Source organism: Bolinopsis microptera, chromosome 2 (genome assembly GCF_026151205.1).
Source record: "Bolinopsis microptera isolate Bmic1 chromosome 2, MBARI_Bmic_1.0, whole genome shotgun sequence".
NCBI classification, from domain to species: Eukaryota; Metazoa; Ctenophora; class Tentaculata; order Lobata; family Bolinopsidae; genus Bolinopsis; species Bolinopsis microptera.
Genome location: NC_087073.1, coordinates 16,158,097 through 16,176,446, shown reverse-complemented (window position 1 = coordinate 16,176,446; position 18,350 = coordinate 16,158,097). Strand labels below are relative to the sequence as shown.

At 37.1% G+C, this 18,350-nt stretch overlaps 2 protein-coding genes across 4 annotated transcripts in view; both read right to left on the bottom strand.

Annotated features, from left to right (window-relative positions):
* Positions 1–3,859: 3,859 nt before the first annotated feature.
* Positions 3,860–18,350, bottom strand: part of LOC134811042 (uncharacterized) — an 83,595-nt gene continuing 69,104 nt past the window's right edge. For 2 of the 3 annotated variants that reach the window (XM_063817749.1, XM_063817750.1), the window contains exons 2-3: positions 4,511–4,701; positions 3,860–4,304 (exon numbers count right to left, since the gene is read on the bottom strand). In XM_063817749.1, coding sequence (XP_063673819.1) covers positions 4,117–4,304; positions 4,511–4,697 — 375 coding nt within the window. In that variant the 5' untranslated portion in view covers positions 4,698–4,701 and the 3' untranslated portion in view covers positions 3,860–4,116. Of the gene's footprint in view, positions 4,305–4,510; positions 5,702–5,938; positions 6,123–6,509; positions 6,644–8,148; positions 8,294–8,608; positions 8,789–18,350 lie in introns of those variants that run through there. The other variant, XM_063817748.1, reaches the window with a different exon arrangement.
* Positions 8,883–11,374, bottom strand: LOC134826437 (nuclear protein localization protein 4 homolog). Its single transcript, XM_063838812.1, has one exon. The coding sequence runs from the start codon at positions 11,362–11,364 to the stop codon at positions 9,586–9,588; it is 1,779 nt and encodes a 592-aa protein (XP_063694882.1). The 5' UTR covers positions 11,365–11,374; the 3' UTR covers positions 8,883–9,585.

The following is an 18,350-nucleotide window of genomic DNA, read 5'->3' as shown; positions in this document are numbered from 1 at the left end:
AAAGCGACCCAGGGAGCGAGATTATTTAAAAATAACATTTTATCACTCATATCATATGTTTTAGGGGCGATGAAAACTATTTGATACATCAACACTCAACAGGAGGATAAAGATGAGAAGAAACAAAATGTTGGTGATTGTGGCCCTTGCCTTATCCCTAATAACAGGAAAAACTCAAGATGCTACTAAAGGGCAGGAAGGTGAAACGACTACTTCTACTCCAACTGATCCCCCCAATAACAACACCCTACCGACACCGATACTTCTGTCTGATTTAAAGATTGCAGGTTATATCCTGCTACCGGTCGCAAGTCTCTTCACTGTGGTGGATGGATTTCTACTGGGCCTTGTCTGTAAGAACTGGACGCGAATTAAAGACTCCCCCTACTGCAACTCCTGTCTGTTCTGCTTGCTGCTGACCTGTGCTGACCTGGCCCTCGCTGTTCTGCTGGGACTTCCCATCGGGATCAGACTTACTTTTGAGGAAGAGCTCAGGAAAAATGAGTCTTTGGTCTATTACACACAAAAGATAGGGTTCATCCTCTATGAATACCTCTTTTATCTTCGTATGCTGATAATTGTAGCACTCTCTGCTGACAGATGCCTCCAAATTATAAAGCCATTCCGGTACATGTCGGTAGCGACCAAGATAAGGATGAAAATAGTCTGTGGAGTGATACTTGTCCTACCTCTACTAAGAATGGTACCCGTTTTTCTTTCCCTACCTGAACACACGAAGTTACCTCTAACGAGAGAGGTTCTCTCATTAACTGCTTATACTACACAGAGCCACACGATGGAGAAAGGAAAGTGTCTCGTTATAAAAACCCAATAAGATGCGACCTCGAAACTTCGATTGTCAGTGAACTCGTACCAGCCTTACATGAGGCAGAAGTGATCATCCCTGGGATCATTTCAGGAATTTCCTGGCTAATCATACTGATCTCCAATTTGATCATTCTGAAATTAGTGGTTCAGATGGGGTCGTCAGGGTACTACACAGTTCAACAAAGAGGCCAAATGAATAGGAAGCTGATACAAAGCTGCATTGTGGTCATGCTGGTAACTTTCTCCTTCGTCCTTACCAACTTCCCGGTTACATATGTCCGAATTACTACTTACATGTACCAGGAAGGCCTCCTTGATAATGTAAACTACCAGCGTGAGTTCTACTTTATTCTCTTGAGCTACAGTTCCCTCTTCTTTCACCCCTGGCTTCATGTTCTTAGGATGAGGAGCATCAAAGAGTTGGTCATTGGGATTAAAGACAAGGTGCGCATCTTGGGCAACGCAACACTATCTACTAGGGCATCCGCACAGACTATCCAACAGTCTAGCCAACGGTACTCCCGCGCTGCTAAATCTGCCATGTCAGGATCGAAGCAGGTGGGTGGTTCTCCGAAAAAGCCGAGAGCAGATAAAACTACCAAACAGATTAAGAGCCCGACACTGGAAAAATTTCGTAAACATACGAATGAAACCCTAGCATAGGATTGACCCGAAGAACCATATAGTAAAAGAAACTGAACTGTAAAACGTATAATTTAGGATATTCATTTCCGTTTATAAACAGTCTTCAACGAAATGATATTTTGCGATTTTCGCGGAAAAATATTCGATGCTTAATTATTCTTTATGATAGATAGATATGATCTTAAAAGGGGATTGTGTATTGCTTTTTGGGTGTGATTTTTCTTATCTGAAAGTTCGTTTTTTGATGTTCACTATGATATTCTGAATTCTTCGTGTGAAATTCTAATTCTGTGTCATTTATTTTTTGAATATTGTTTAGTCTCAAATAATTTTAAAATAAAAGACTTAAAAGGTACTCATACTGTCTCCAATACTGATACTGATAGTTTGCCAAGTGCCTTAGTGTCGAATTAGCTAGCGATAACGGTATTTATTCTACTGGGGGTGCATTTTGTGACCGCTTTGTGACCGCTTCAAACGTAGGTGGACAGACTGGATATAATAAATGGTTTATGATAGAGACATGAATGTACAGAAGAGCAACCTCGTCTATTGTTACAATCAGAGAGAACTTATCACTAGCTAGTTAGATAGCGAAAACATTGCGTCTGCAATATAATCTTTCACCATGTTTCAGTGTTGGATGAGAAAAATAATGTACATTAATACAGGGCCCAAGAAGAGGGTTGTACCTATAACGCAGTTTGCAAGGCCCTCCTTAAATGAGTTAACGGGAGCCTCTTCCTGCCAGATAATAGTCACGTGACCCAGCTCCGCAACACCCCCGTTATGTGATCAGGATATCTGTTATTTCGTGAGTTCAATTATGTCTGCTTTGCCCGCTTTTACAAGCACATTAGCTTTTCTTTGGGTATTTTGGTTGGTCTTAGTCAACACTCAAATCACAGGCATGTTTAATGTTTATTGATATATTTACAACACTCGCTCGCTAGGGGTCGTTCTCATATTACGTAAACACTTTTTGGCCAATTTTTAACCCCCATCCCCCCTCCGTAATCATTTTACACATAGCTATTGAGTCCAAATTACAGTAGCGTAATCATTTGGAAACCCCCCTCCTCCAGCTGATTACGTAATATGATGTGAATTACTCCTATATTTACAACTTGTTACGGAATACGGTGATTGTTTTGAACATCTCATTCAGTTTTACTTTATATGAGGACGCCAATAATTGAATTGATTTGATCTCTACAAAAAAGCAACCCTTCTCAAAGCATAAAACCTAAGTAGCATCCCTTCTCAAAGGGATGCTAAGTACAAACCCCAAATTAAATAGCAACCTTCTCATGGTCCTCCAACGTTGCCAGACACAGAAGACAGAGTAAAGAGGCTGAGCAGCTGTAGTAATCTCACTTTCAGACAGATGGCTCAAGTTGGCAGGTGTTCTTGTCTCAGTGATTATGTAAAACAGGACACTTGTAAAGGGGACAAAGGTTTCTTTTAAATATATTATTTATATTCGGCACTTTCCAGCATACCAGCTATTGAATTGATGTTACAAAACTTTTTTAAATGGACTGATTAAGAATTGGCAGTTTTTTAGAAATTTTTGGTTAGGTCAGCTTCAGACGTCCGAAATAAAGATAAAAATCGATCCCATCATTACTGGACCACTTTTACTCGATTCTACGGTCAACAATACGCTTATTAAAGTATAGAATTCCTAGCGCTTCGAGTAGAAATGCTGCAAGGCCCTCTATTATAATTATCAGATATCACAACCGCCAATTCTACATCACTGCATTACAGTTCTGATACTAAATCAATTTCAGGTTGGCATTACAAAACAAAGTGTGGGGTAATTGAGAGGTATTGTTACTCGGACACACTTGCAGAAAACCGCCGAACACAACAGTGCTGCAAAGCTGCAACATGTTATATGGAGACCACCTGTGGGTTAAGATGATCCAACAACGGCCCAACAGTGCAGAGATTAATACTGATTACTGGATTTTATAGATTAAAACTAAAAGTTAATTTAGTATAACCCGGACGGCAGAGGGACTTCTTTTCAGCAGTTTTGTTATTTTATACTTTTCAGTGCATCAGTGATGTACACTGAAACTTTACGGCGTGATTTCTTAGTTTCTCGATTGCAAGGTGACTGTGAATTGTCGGAATTAATCACTTTATTATTTTATTTAAAGTATAACACATTATTTCTTTTGATACGATATTATTAACACGGATATTGATCATGATTACCTGGCTATTAACAGCTTGGACGGTTTTGTTACCAATTATTTAAAAACTATACCTTTTCTTTCCTAAATTTTCCGAGTAGAATTTTGAAGCAATTGGTTAAAATCTCAGGATATCACGGTTATGCTGCGCTAAATAAAGATCAAGAAAACAAAGGAAATAAATAAGTAAAATGTAAACTTAGCAGCTTCAGGCAGCTATTGGGAAAAACACTGACGGTTAGGGATTTATAACGACTTACAACATTACACAAGGAGTCAATGACTCCCTGATCCCGAGGATCGCACCAACAACCAAAACTCCAGCTTATTTACTATTAAAAATAAAGTTAACTGATGCCATTAAAAATAACTTAAAAATAAGGAAACAAATAATTTGGTCGAGAAAGGTAAAAATTCCAGGACATCTAGACATCATTTACCAAGAGGACTTGGTCATGGATCCCTTGGCAAAGGTATATTTTTTACCTCGGTAACTCTTTTGTTTAAGTAACTTTTCCTTCTTTCGTTTCCTCCTAATCTGGTTCTTACTGTCCCAGTTTCGCTTGTGTTGCTCTTCTGACAGATCTTTCATTTCTTGGAGTCCTCCTTCAACTTCAGTACCTTCTAGACAACACCGATTATTAGAGGAAATTGAGAATGATATCAAATTATAACCTGATGTATATGTGTATTAACGAAACAAAAGTTTTTACCAGGGCGGATATCATACAATATGACGAAATATAAGTTTAATAAGCAACTAATTCAGAATAGCACTAAGTATATAGATTACAAATATTGAGCATACTCTAATATAATCGGCATCCTACCTTGCTGTTTCTGGGGCTCGGCTCCCTCGACAGGTTCCTCCTTGGATTTCTGGTACTCCTCGACATACTTGTTGAGATTACCAGTCTCCAGCATTTTAACCAGAGTAGCCCGCTCCTTCAGACCGTACCGGACACGCTTAACAGCCCTGAATGCCCTCTTCTTCTTACTTCTGATACTGTGTCCCATGTCTAACGTGAAGAGGTGGTGTTAGGAGACTATTTATTATTTAACATACTGATCACGTGCTCCTTCCTGCTTTAAGTTCTGTCGGTTTGGTTGCAAGTACGTGGATGCTGTTATAGTAAGTAAATTAAGTAGACTATCTAGGAAATTAATGGAAGGATAAACCACTAAGACGAATATGAGGTCAACAATTAGTGGACATACAAGAGTATTTCCAAGCTACATCTAAATAGAAACCACAATAAACTCATTAAATCAAATAGGCGTAAAATGTTTATTTGTTCATAAAATTGAATATATAAATGTTGTACATGGTACAATTATGATTAAGTTGTTGATATAACTTAGATGTATTAACGGTCAAAAGCAAACTTACAATGAGCATTATGAATGTATGGACATATTCTGGACGATAAACCATTATGAATGTATGGACAAGTTCTGGAGGGGTTCAACAACTATCAACCATTATAAAATCCAGTATGCGTCATAAATTAGTCAAAAGAGTATACATGCATGGGCAAGGGCGAAGAATGGAAAGATTTACCTTACCTAGAAATAATCATTTCAGTTTTCGCAGACTTTCATGTCGATTCAACCCGTTAAACTTTCAAATTTAAAATATACATAAATCACTTTATTACTCAAATGTTAAAAAGAAATTTCATTGAAATGGGAACATGAATACTGAGTAGTTTAAAACCCTAAGCAGACATCTTAGCACGATTAACAAAATTCAAAATAGTAATTCCACCGCACAACTAAATTTAAATATACATCAAACACATAAATAATAAGTAGTTACATCTTTTAAAAATTGTACAGGTTCACTTTATTTGAGAGGACATTAGCCTTGTAGAATATGGCCATGCTCCACTACTGACAAGAATAGAGCAGCTACTGGTGAAGTTGGCGGAGATCTTGTCTGAACTCCCGGAGCTGGAACTCAGCCCGCTCTAATCTCTGCTCCACGGAAATCAGTCTCCGTTCAATACCAGTCACGTCACCTGGTAAGGGCACAGTTTGTTACTGGGTGTATTTCAAAATTTAAAGAGACTGTGGGCCGTGGGGTTACGAAAAGTAGTTGCACGATTAAACCGATCCAAATCTCTAGTGAACCTACTTATTGGAGATTGAAACAGTAACTAAATTATTATCCCTATAAATACATATATATAATATAGTAAGTATAATATAGTAAGCAAATCCCAAAAAATACTCGGTCTTGATAACCAAAAACATACTTTGGCTGGCAGGACTTGGACTGCAGAACCACACAAGGTATTTGGCGAGTTGCCAAGTTAAGAGAAGCACCATTGATTGCACGGGGTACATAAGAGCATAGTTAACTGCTACCAGCAGTATCCCGAGAAGATAAAGGGACGCGTGCACCATTGCTGGTGTCCCGTAAATACTTTTTACAGATACCTGAAATAGAACATTACTTGTCTCAAGAACCTTGAACGACTTATTAAGATATTTTCATTGAAAGGACACTTTTTGACTCATTTTTTGTTCTTCAATGGATACATTCAGCGGAGTGTGCACAAACAATTTCTCAGTTTAAAGAATTGTGCCAAAAAGGGACAAGGAGATGAGGGTTTGTGATTCTATGTAAATTGTGGTTTGTGGACGGCCCTTTATTCTTTAATATATTCGTTGCACCCTCAAAAGTAGGGACACGTGTTTCGTTTGAGCAGTGAAGGGACACACGATGTTCACAGTGATATGTACAGGCTACACGAATGCTAAAGATATGAGAATGCCTCAATATCCAAGGAGTCTACATTTAAAAAAGAGAGCAGTAACACAAACCAGCAATAGTGAGAGAGTAAAGATGGTCCACAGAGAGAATATTCGGATAATAAAAGTAGAAAACAAGAGCAGTACTCCACACAGTATTAGGACAAGCTGCTTTTGGTTTGCTTGAGTGATTTTCAGCTGGTTTACTGAAAGAATAGTCAAGTTACTTATCCTGTCCTTTAATCATGGTAATTCAAGCAAGACTCAAGAGCGGAGAGTCAAATGAGGTTTGAAGCTGGTACAATATAAAATTTTGTCTGGGGCAATAAGTGAAGCTTGAATAACATTGTGATGTAGTAGTTTAATTTAAGTAGCAGTGTCTGAGTGTCAGTTATAACGATAGTTATAGAAAGATCACACAAATGTGGTGGGCTTTAAAATACTCAAGACAGCGTTATATATTAATGCATTTTAGCGGCCCCGGCCAGGTAGCGCAGTTGGTTAGAACGCCTGTCTTACAATCGTTAGGTTGCGAGTTCGAAACCCACTGACTGCCTGGTCGTGGGGTGAGCGTCGTCGACGTTCAGCTAAGGATCATGAGTGGTCTATGCAGCCCCCCGGTCTACTCAGCCGAATACTCGAGAAATCGGGTGTGAGGGTTAAATGAGGAGCTGCACATTGTCTCGGACGAAGAAAGTATGGTACACACTACCTTAACCGTCACTGGCCAAAAAGATCCTTCGGCTCCCTGTAATTGGCTGGTTGCACTTGTGTAACATTGTGGCTGTTGGAATACACCGAAGTAAAATAAGTGTCTAGATAAAAAAAAAAGAACTAGTAAATATGTACTAGGCCTACGTTCTAGTATCCCGTAGGACGCAGATCAATAGTGTATCAATGTTACCGGAAATGTAACACAGTTCACGGCTGTGCGAGACACGTCTCGACGAAACTGAGCTAGCTTCCAATTCGGAACTGGACGTACGGAGTCCATACACGTGGTCCGTCGATGCAATCACAAAGATATCTATTCGGACGTGCGTGACCAGCAAACAAATATAATGTCGATCGCGCGCGCGAAATAATTTGATTCCTCCGCCGCGCGGGGCATTTGCATTAGATTGAAATCAAATTTCTAGCAATAGTGTCGTTACTTGAGGTCCTGTGTTACGACGAGCCATAGTCTATACAATTTCACTTGTCAGTTTAGAGATATCATGTTTTAGTAACAGTTTATCATCCACTCAAACCCATCATGCCTATCCAATGACCTTTACCAAAAAATCGTAAAGGTCATTGGATAGGCATGATGGGTAAAGCAAAAAGTTCCCTACTTAAAAGTTTCGTTCGACAGAAGGTCGAGGGGAGCTAAATCCTTCAGCCTAGCCAGGATAAAATTTTGGTGCATGGCAAGTGTCCCGTTATGCCGCTGTTAGATACAATTTATCATATCTTGAACCGTTATTACTCTTAAATGATGACAGCTTATCAAATGATGACATCTAATTGGTTAATATGAAATGGCCACGAAGATAACCATCTCATCTTGCCTATCTCTAGAATATTAAATTGATGAATTACATCTTAATAGTTTGTTCGTTACTGATTGGAAGTCAAATTGTCGCAATTAAAATTGGTGAAGTCAAATTAGCTCACATTCACGCGATAATATGTAAGAATTAGTTATAACTTATCATCATAGGAAACTTACGATCGATTCCAAACACGTCCGAGTAAATCGTTCTGATTTCTTCCTCGCAAAACTTCTTGATTCGAACCAGAGCGTGGCCCCAAGAATCTTTGTCAGAACTAACGTCAAATTTTGCCATCTTTTCGTGGAATCGTTGCGAAAGAATCTGAAACATATCGAATTCTTATCTCAGACAAAATTATAATACCAGTCACTAATAAATTTAAATATTATCAATTTGACATGGTCATTAAAATAAATTAACGTCATCAAGGAACAGTCTAGACGATACAATTTACATATATAGGTATTACGTTTGATGGTATCAAAAATCAAAGGATACCAACGGGCTATCAACTAATTAAAAGATCGCAGAGCTGACAAAATTGAATATTATCATCCCTTTTATCGTTCATTTGATCCATGTTTGTTAAATGCAAATAATGATTATTGATATAATAAGTGTCTAAGTCTAACTTACAAGAGTGGTGTTGCGTACTGATGCAAAGCTTGTGAAGAGAAAACTGTTCAGCGTATCCCCGAAAGAGTCACCTAGCGGCAGAGAGCAATCTGTGCACCGCACTACCACCATTAGCATCAACAAACTTGTTAATTTCATCTTCTAAACAAATTGGATTGATTGTATAAATATTTAAGATGCAGTATTTATTTCGACTCAATCCTGTATAAATTAGGAGATTATCTGTAGTGAGAGAGGTTCAAATATATTACACATTATATATAATTGTTAAATTTAGTTTTCATACCCAACTATTCAATTAAAAACATATTGCAAGTTACAAATTACAAATGAAAAATAGCATTTAACAATACAACTGAAGTTTTTGTAGTAATAATGATCACCGATTTTCTTATCTTATCATCTACTCTTTATCTTTGCATTTTTCCCATGAAATAAGCATGATTACAGATGATATATTATTTTACACTAAAACGCGTTTGATTTCTTCCCTTGATATTCTATTTAAAATGCACTAAAAGTTAAGCAATATGACCAGGAAAAACTGGTAACTATAAAAACTTCCTGAAATAAGTTTTCCCAGTTTTATTAAACCCATTAAGGCGTTCTTATACATCATGCATTCTTACTCCTTCGATATTCAGAGTATAAATGATGAAATATAAGCAGCTACCAGATATATAATTTAACATTAATAGAAAAAGTGTTACTTTTCTGACACCTGAGTATTTGAACAATTTTCAATGATCATGTTGTTAAATATTAATCCCCTCAAATTCCATAAAGATCAATTATGTCCCTATTCCCTGTATCATAATCTAGCTGTTGTAATGAAAAACAACTTCTAACTGTATTGGATTGACTACCTGGGGAACATTTTCACACCCGAAATAATACAAAGAAAAACCAATAACAGCTTCCCCATAAATACTGTAACATAACTTCCAAGAGCACTGGCCAGCAGATTTGAAATATCACTACGATTTAGGGGTTCCACAAGCTTCACAGAGCGTCTTGTCAGAATTATTGATTAAAGTACAGATACTACACGACCAAGTACTTCCGTTACTCGCAGTCAGATTAGTATCCACCGCCAGTATTTGCTCCAGAGTAGCCCAGGTTGGACTCTCCTTGAAAGCTTGGCCCGCATCTCTGTCCACCTTGACAATTGCCGTACAAAGTTCAGCCAGACTATCCTGGAAATTCAGTGTATCATTGGTATGCAAGAAGAAGAGCACGTTGATATCGGACAGACTCTCCAAAAAGTATTCGTCAGGTTGTTCTCTGTAATACTTCTTAAACACTTCCATATCCAGAGACTCTCTGTTTACAACAGGGAACTTAGGGGGTGCCACACCACCAGGCAGCAGGGGCTTGTGTCCATCTTTAGGAGTTCCAGTCGGAAGTTGCAACAGTAGATACTCAACTGGTAAAGGCCTGGCCTCCTTCGTTACAATGTTCCCGTATTCGTCTTTCTCACGGAAGAAAACATCAGGAACATACTGTTCCTCCGAAGATAGCTTGACATACGCAAGGCCAGGGTGTTCTCTTGCTGGAAGTAGAATATTATCTCTGACTAATGCCATACACTGGTTAGATACCTGATATGCAAACATCTCAATAGTGTTGCTTTCGTTTCCAGATATGCATATCGTGACAAACTTAGATCCAAACTTTCCAGACTGACTCAATCGGGAAGGAGATGGATACTTGTTTTGAAAATATGCAGCATGTATGCATTCTTGTGCAGAGAGGTAAAATGTTTTGCCGTTTCTAAGGTTTTTCACAGTGCCATCAGATATGCTTAGAGCTTGTAAATCAGTGAATATCCACCCAACACAATGAAGTCCCAGTAGCTTGGCAATTTCATCAACTACACAATGATAAGGATCGTCCAGCAACTCAATAGATTTTTGATCATTGTTCTGTGGAGGCTCATATATGAAACCAACAACAGACTTGATACCTAGCGGGACATGTGGTTCCACGTCATATCGACCATACAAAAACCCAACTCTCTGTAAACCAGTTTCTCTCCAATAGCTAATGAAATTCTCGACAATATCAGCTGATTCAAACTCGACAAAATCGCTGTGCCTGTACTCTTGCTGGTTGAGAGTAACAGCTTGGGGTTGGCACTGGGTGCAAATACCTTCAGGCCAAGGCGGATGTTTCAAACACCCTGGCTTGATCTTACAGTCAATATCCTCCATTTGCACAAACTTGCCGTTAGAACCAGATTTCCGCTTCTTGAGGTACGAATAATATGACATGTGCTTGATTTTATTTTCTTTCAGGTAGTCATCATCATAAGGCTCGAGAGGGCTACAGTGTACACATCGTCCATTCTCGTTGTGATTGCAGAGCTGGGGATTAAGTTTCCTGCCGATCAAACCGTCACTTTTAGAAAGCTTGCTGTCAACATCATCAAGATTGATACTGCTTAGAGAGGGCACAGGGCTGTCTGTGGAAGCAACCGACGGAACCGTGGAGGAAGTCGCTGAATCTGGGGTTTCAACTCTAGATTTGATGAACAACATGTCACCATGATTCAAACGCAAAGTTTTCAATGTCTGGCGAGTTTTGGAGTTCCCAAGCGGGTTCTTATCTTTCAAGTCACGATAAACAAAAAGTTGGTCCAATGGAACATCACACTTTTCACTCAACAATTTTGCCAAGTCAGAAAAGGGCACTGCGGGATCGATGGATATTCTTTCCGTACCATTTGAAGATCTCACTCGAATGAGGATCGACATTTTAAACCTTTCAACTGAGGAAGTAATTACTGTTAATGATCTACTAAATTTCAATGAACATAAAAACTTTTCAACATGATTATAAATAATGAAAGATGCAAATTAGATGAAAATAGGAAGTTAGGTAAAAACCAAAAGGTTGCATAGCAACCATGGCCTGGTAACAGTGTCAAAACGTGCACATGCAATGAGTGTTGGAACGGCATTTTGATCGGTTTTGTGGTGATTATGTTGTGTTTTAAGTGTTTTACATTTAAATCGGCTGTATCTTTGGTTAAGATGAACATTTTTTTATGCGATTAAATCTTTATTTCAAAGAATACTACTAGCTTCCTCCCTGTTACCACAGGCTTTCTAGTCATCTTATATTATGATCTATCATCTTATGACTGTTATGTAAACTTATTCAATTTTTATAATGTATTATATATAATACAGGGGGGCCATAGCCCATAAGTCAGTGTGCAACCGTTGGGTCTTATACCTCCGCCGTGTTTTATATTTGAGAGTTGTTGCTTTGCAGATGGCAGGATTCTGTCGCCAAAATCTGAAAATTCGAATATTTTAGACCACGCCCATTATTAAAAGACCTATATTGTACTCTCTGAACATCAGAGACGTTAGATTATTAAATGTTGCATCTGATCTGAAAAATGAGGCAAAACGGATTAGAAATTATGACGAAGTTATCAAGCATTTTGTGTATCTCGTTAACAAAATTGATTGGGTGATTATGTGACACCGTGACACGACACCTTAATTGGGCACCCTTAACAATTCCCATAATGTTTAACGGAATGGTGGTTAACGGAGTCACCTTATTACGTGATTAGGTAAGCCAATCACCTGATCACATGTAATGATAAAGCTCGTTATGCTTTACATCTCAGTCATCTGAGAAGCTACAACTCTAATTAAAAAAAACGTAATTCAAATGGCCAAACACAATTCACTAAAATATAGCTTGATCCGACTATCCAAACTATCAAATAAATGCAAAAATGAACCTTCATTTGAAAAAAAAGTTGTTGACAAATTCCTTGAACCAGTGGTGGTATTAAGCCATACCAGAAAGAATTATTTCAATTGGGCAATCAGTGACTAAGCTATTGAGGCCAACGATTGCATACTGGCTTTTGGCCCCCTGTATATATATATATGTGTTTTGTGACTTTGAGAGACCTTCCTTTTTTTTGGCCATTCGGTGAGGCAAATACCCGTATACCATTATTCCAGAGACGTGCATATTACATTTTTTACTTAAGTATAAATTTTACAGGTTTTTGTTGTGATTTTAAGTGATTTTCCGAGAATCAGTTATCAGTATTTAGATAAGAGATAAGATAAGAGTACATTTTTAACGGCTTTCAGTTTCTTTTTTTAAATTTCAGTTCATCAGATTTTCCCACTGCTTTTAGTTTTTATTTATTCTCAATTGTATATGATTCGTATTTGTTGTAGTTACTTTAATGATATAATTTCTCAGAATTGATGTAAATAAACGATGCAAAGACTTTCGAAGATCTAATCACAACCGCTTTCTTTTATTGTGTAGAAGTCCAGCCATGAAATATATATATACAATACATATAATATATATCATAGCATATATGCTGATGATGATATATATTATATGTATTTTATATATATATTATATGTATTTTGTAAGAAAAAGAAAGACCATGGCCCGGCCCCTCTGATTTTTTAGTAATAACTAAATACACTGTGAAATCATCATGAAATGTAATGATAACGCGATAATTTTCACAAAAGCAATAACAAATAAGTAATTGTTTATTGACGTAAAGATTTTGACTACCGTTCTATGAGCAAAGTTTGAAACTGTTAACTTTTAACTGTAAACTATGAAAAGAAACCAGTCATTTACTTATCAAAATTCAATTGACTTCTTTTGTTGACAGCAAATCCTAATTAGGAATTAAAACAAAATAAATTTTAGCTGCACATCTAATCATGATATAAAGCAATTCATATTGATTTAGGGAATAGATTTACAAGGCCAAGGGTCAAGCAAAAAATTCATTTAAGCTTGCAGTTTTGCAATTTTGTAATTTATCTGGATTGTGTCACATAAAATCCTGTCTTTGTTTAAGACTTGCTATTAGTTATATTTCAAGATTTATACCTACTAATGTTTTAATTTTGTTTGTAAACTGCATTCTGTCTGTTTTGTTGCAATCTAGAACTTTACACAGATTTTTATCACAGCCCCTAAGTGGCGTAACGAAGCAGCGTTCTCTTTATCAGAGGTATCTTCATTCTCTTCAACTGCTTTTTCCTCCTCTTTCTCTTCTTCCGGGGATTGATAGTAAACTGCGGTCATCATCTTCAATCCCTCAGGAAGGCAGTTACTCGAGAGTAAAACATTTACCTACGGCAGAAGTATTGTAATCCCCTCGGTCAAAAGCTACTGCTACCTAGGTACTCATTTCACAATATGTGGCAGTATGAAGCTTAACCAAGAGCAGCTCAGGATCAAAGGACTTCGAGCATACTTCTCCCTGAAAAAGACGGTTGATCTCTCCTCAATTTCTAAAGAGGTTGTGTTCAAACTCTTCGATACCCTTATACTTCCTGTCGTCTCATACGGTAGTCAGGTGTGGCTCCCCTATACCAACATTCTCATCAACATCTGCCAGAAGAAAACACAGTCCGACAAAGACACACTCAGTCAATTAGCAAATGACAGCATCGAGCGCCTGCATCTCTCGCCTCCAAAATGGACAACTGGGGTCAACAAGAGAACTTCAAATATCCCGATATGGGGAGACACAGGAAGAATGTTCCCATGCCGAACAGCCAACTCGTCCAGAATAGAATGAGAAATTGGTTCCAAGAAAAGTGGGAAAAAGCTCGACTTGAAAACAAAAGCTTGCATTCTGCAACAAAGTCAAAAGCAGCTTTGGATTAGAACCATACCTATCTCTACCCAATCACAAGAAAACCCGATGTATCAGATGGCTGAGGACAAGCTCCCACAAACCTAATATCGAGACGGGGCGATATGGCTGGAAAAATTCTAACAGCTTTTACAGAGCTTGCCACTTCTGCTGCAGCTCAGACAGAATCACCATAGACCTCCTAAACGAGCTCCCATTTAGTGACATCATTAAAGAAGACGAAGTCCATTTGCTTAAAGAATGTCCTGTCTACAAGGAGATCAGACAAATAAACAGCACAGACCTTCACAACATGACATGCTCGCAAATAGTCAATTCAGTAAATTATTTAATGAGGATTACATTTTTGAGACCAGAAATTTTGTTTATAATCTATTTCGTGAAAGATTTCCTAAAAGTAAGCTATGACTTAGTATCCATATTCCGTGCACACTTTGAAACCATTTATTTATTTATCTACGATATTATGTTTTTTTTGGTTGGTTGTATAACTTTCATATAACTGATTGGGATCTGACACATGTAATTTTGTAATGATCTTTCTAATTTCTAATTTCTAATTTCTAATTTCTAATTTCTAATTTCTAATTTCTAATTTCTAATTTCTAATTTCTAATTTCTAATTTCTAATTTCTAATTTCTAATTTCTAATTTCTAATTTCTAATTTCTAATTTCTAATTTCTAATTTCTAATTTCTAATTCCCTTCTTGGTTGGAACGAAATGTGAGTGACATGCTGTGAAAGTGTGAATATGTTATGTTTTTATCAGCAAAGTTATTTAATTAATTTGCAGTAATTATGTGGTTGCTACGGTAACAAATGTGCTGCTAGGGCCAGGGGCCAGACAAATATGTAGGACAAAAGAGTTGGTGTTCACAAATATTATTCAATTGAAGATAATCAAGAAATTGAATTTACATCATTGTTAAGTTGGCCGTCTTACTGAATAATCGTGGAGCAAATTATAGCAACTAAATACAAAGAAACAAAGCAAAAGTGGTCCATCACTTTATGTCAAACTGCATTTCAGCATTTATTCAAGTTTGCACGTGTATCCGATAATCATTCATATCTCGTCACATGATGATTGTAGAGATATTTTATTTAATACATATGAAGGATAATCTCAGGGCAAAAGTTTTCGGAGTAAAATTAGAGATGCACATCCAAATTTTAGGGCGCGGTCGCCATGGAAACGCACAAAAAATGTGTTTGATGATGGATTACTGAGGGGCACTGTGTAAAGGTGATTTAAGTGGCTCCCAATCCCCACCGACCAATCTTCTTTGTGTTATGCCTATGTTCCTGAATACTTGCTTCATCATCTCCTTTTTATAACAACCACGGTGTCTTTATTGACTAAGTGCATTACAACACAAATGCTCCTAGGTGGGTTAAAATTTCAAGTAATGTTAAAGTACACTTGCTACAACAAGCTTACAACAGACAGCAGATCATGGGTCTTTGTATTTGCCATGGCAAAACTACTCAAACGTAACAGTTAAATAGGTGTGACATACTATTATATATAGCAGTGCAATCAATTCATATGATATAATTATAAGTATATATACTTATAATTATATCATATGAATTGATTGCACTGCTAATAAATAAAGTACTTTGTTTTACTTAACTTGTTTTACTGTATACATAGACAAATTTCGAAAATTTCACATTAATGGATACTGAAAGATTCGAATATATCGCGGCTATGCGTCTTTCAGGCATGGCAGACAACGAAAACCGAAAAAATAGCAACCGGTAAATACCATCCAATTTGGACATGTTGCAACTTTCCGACCAGCAATAACGACGAAATGCCCTAACGATTGTGAGGCAAAAAAAACACTAAGGAGAAACACTCAAAGCCCTTTGTAGCGGAACTTTCTCTAAGTCCCGAACTTTAATTTCTATCTCTTTACTGTACTGGGCGGCACTCAATGTATGAATCCGCTATTTCTTCATACAGATACCGTTGTTTAATGGAATTGTTTAAGATCATTAAGTCACGAGTACCAATTTCGTTATACTACCTATTCGGCTTATCAAATAGGAAAGATAATTTGTTAATCACGCCCTATTCTATTCGCCCGGTTCTATTATTTATATTAAAAACAGTTGTAATGCGTCATTAGTGAGCTCATTTTTAAAAGCACCAGACTCTTTAGCTATTAATGTCAATACCTCTGGTGGATTGATTAGTATTTGCTGTATTTATAGGTCTACTTCTTTGAATTTAGAACAGAACAATATGTTATTATCTTGCATCAAGAACATATCTAGTGAAAAGAATGTTTTTGAAACCATTATCATAGGAGATTTTAACCTACCTAATGTATCATGGGAAACTGGTAGTGTAAATAGTGGTATTTCTAGTAAGAATCAGGTTTTAATGATTCAACAAAAGTATATTGATTTATTTAATGACAGTGGTTTGACGTGGTACTTTACTAACGAAACAACCAGAAGACGGCTTGTGAAAGATACTCTCCAGGAGAGTCTTCTTGATCAGGTTTTGTATACAAATGATGCTCTTGTCAACGGTTGTAAGATCGTTTCTCCGCTTGGCAAAAGTGATCATGTTGGGATACTTGTCGAACTGATTGTTTCACCCAATACTAACAAAAGTCCCAAACAAAAGATTTTAAAGCCTATTTGGGGTAAGATTTCCTCAGAAGAGTTATTTAACTTTAGTATGAATAATATTGACTGGGATTATAGTTGTAAAAATAATGTTCAAGATATGTGGGTTGAACTACATAGTAAATTGGAGTCTGTTGCTGCAGCTGTCCCAGCTGCTTCGGTTTATCTCGACAACAGACCTGTCAAGTTGCCATGGAGTACAACTGCACTTAAAAGAATGAGGAAGAACAAGGACAGAGCATGGGCTGAATTTGATATTAATCCTTCTTATATTAACTTGAGCTGTGCAAATAGCAAGCAGCATAATTTTGAGGTGGCAGAGATTAAAGCTAAAGTAAATTATGAAAAGAAGATTACATCTAATTTAAAACAGAATTGTAAATCTTTTTACTCGTATTTGCGTAATAAACGTCAAGTGAAATCAAGTGTTGTTTCTTTAGATAGAGGAGATGGTACACGCACAAATAGTTCATCTGAGTCAGCTGAGGTACTTGCTAGTGCCTTTAGTTCTGTGTTTGTGCGTGAACCACCTGGCCCTCTTCCCCAAAATGAGAGTTATAACAAAGAGGTGATTGATGATATGGAAATTAGCAGTTCTGATATCAAGAAGCAGCTTTTAAAGCTTAATGTTTTTAAGAGTTCTGGTCCGGATGGCGTTCATCCAAAGTTGTTGAAATCCTTAGCATACGATGAAATGTTTGTTGAAGCTGTTACTAAATTATTTGTTAAATGTTCAGAAACAGGAGTCCTGCCTGACATTTGGAAGACAGCATCTGTTGTAGCATTATTCAAAAAGGGTGTTAAATCTGATCCCTTAAATTATAGACCTGTCTCATTAACTTGTATTTTGTGCAAAGTGTATGAAAAGTTGGTGAGGGCACATTTATTAACATTTTTAGAAGAACGAATTTCAAAGCATCAGCATGGATTTGTGAAGGGTAAATCTTGTCTATCTAATCTCTTAGAGACATTTGATAATATTCTTGATATTTTAGACGAAGGTGCTCCTGTTGATCTTTTGTATTTTGATTTTAGTAAGGCTTTCGATACAGTTCCCCACTTTAGACTTCTATCTAAATTGGAGGGGTTTGGGGTCAAGGGAAAAGTTTTAGATGTTATAAAAGACTTTCTGACAGACAGAACCATGAGGGTTTGTGTAGAAGGACAATGGTCTGAGGTGAAACACGTATTATCTGGTGTTCCCCAGGGGTCAGTATTAGGTCCTTTGTTATTTATTCTTTATATAAACGATTTACCTGACAATGTTAAAAATAAGATTAAATTATTTGCAGATGATCTCAAGTTAGTTTGTAATGCAGCTAACCATAAAAGTGTATCTGATGATATTTTAGAACTCGAAATTTGGGAGAGTATTTGGCACTTAAACTTCAATCCTGCCAAGTGTAAAGTAGTCCATA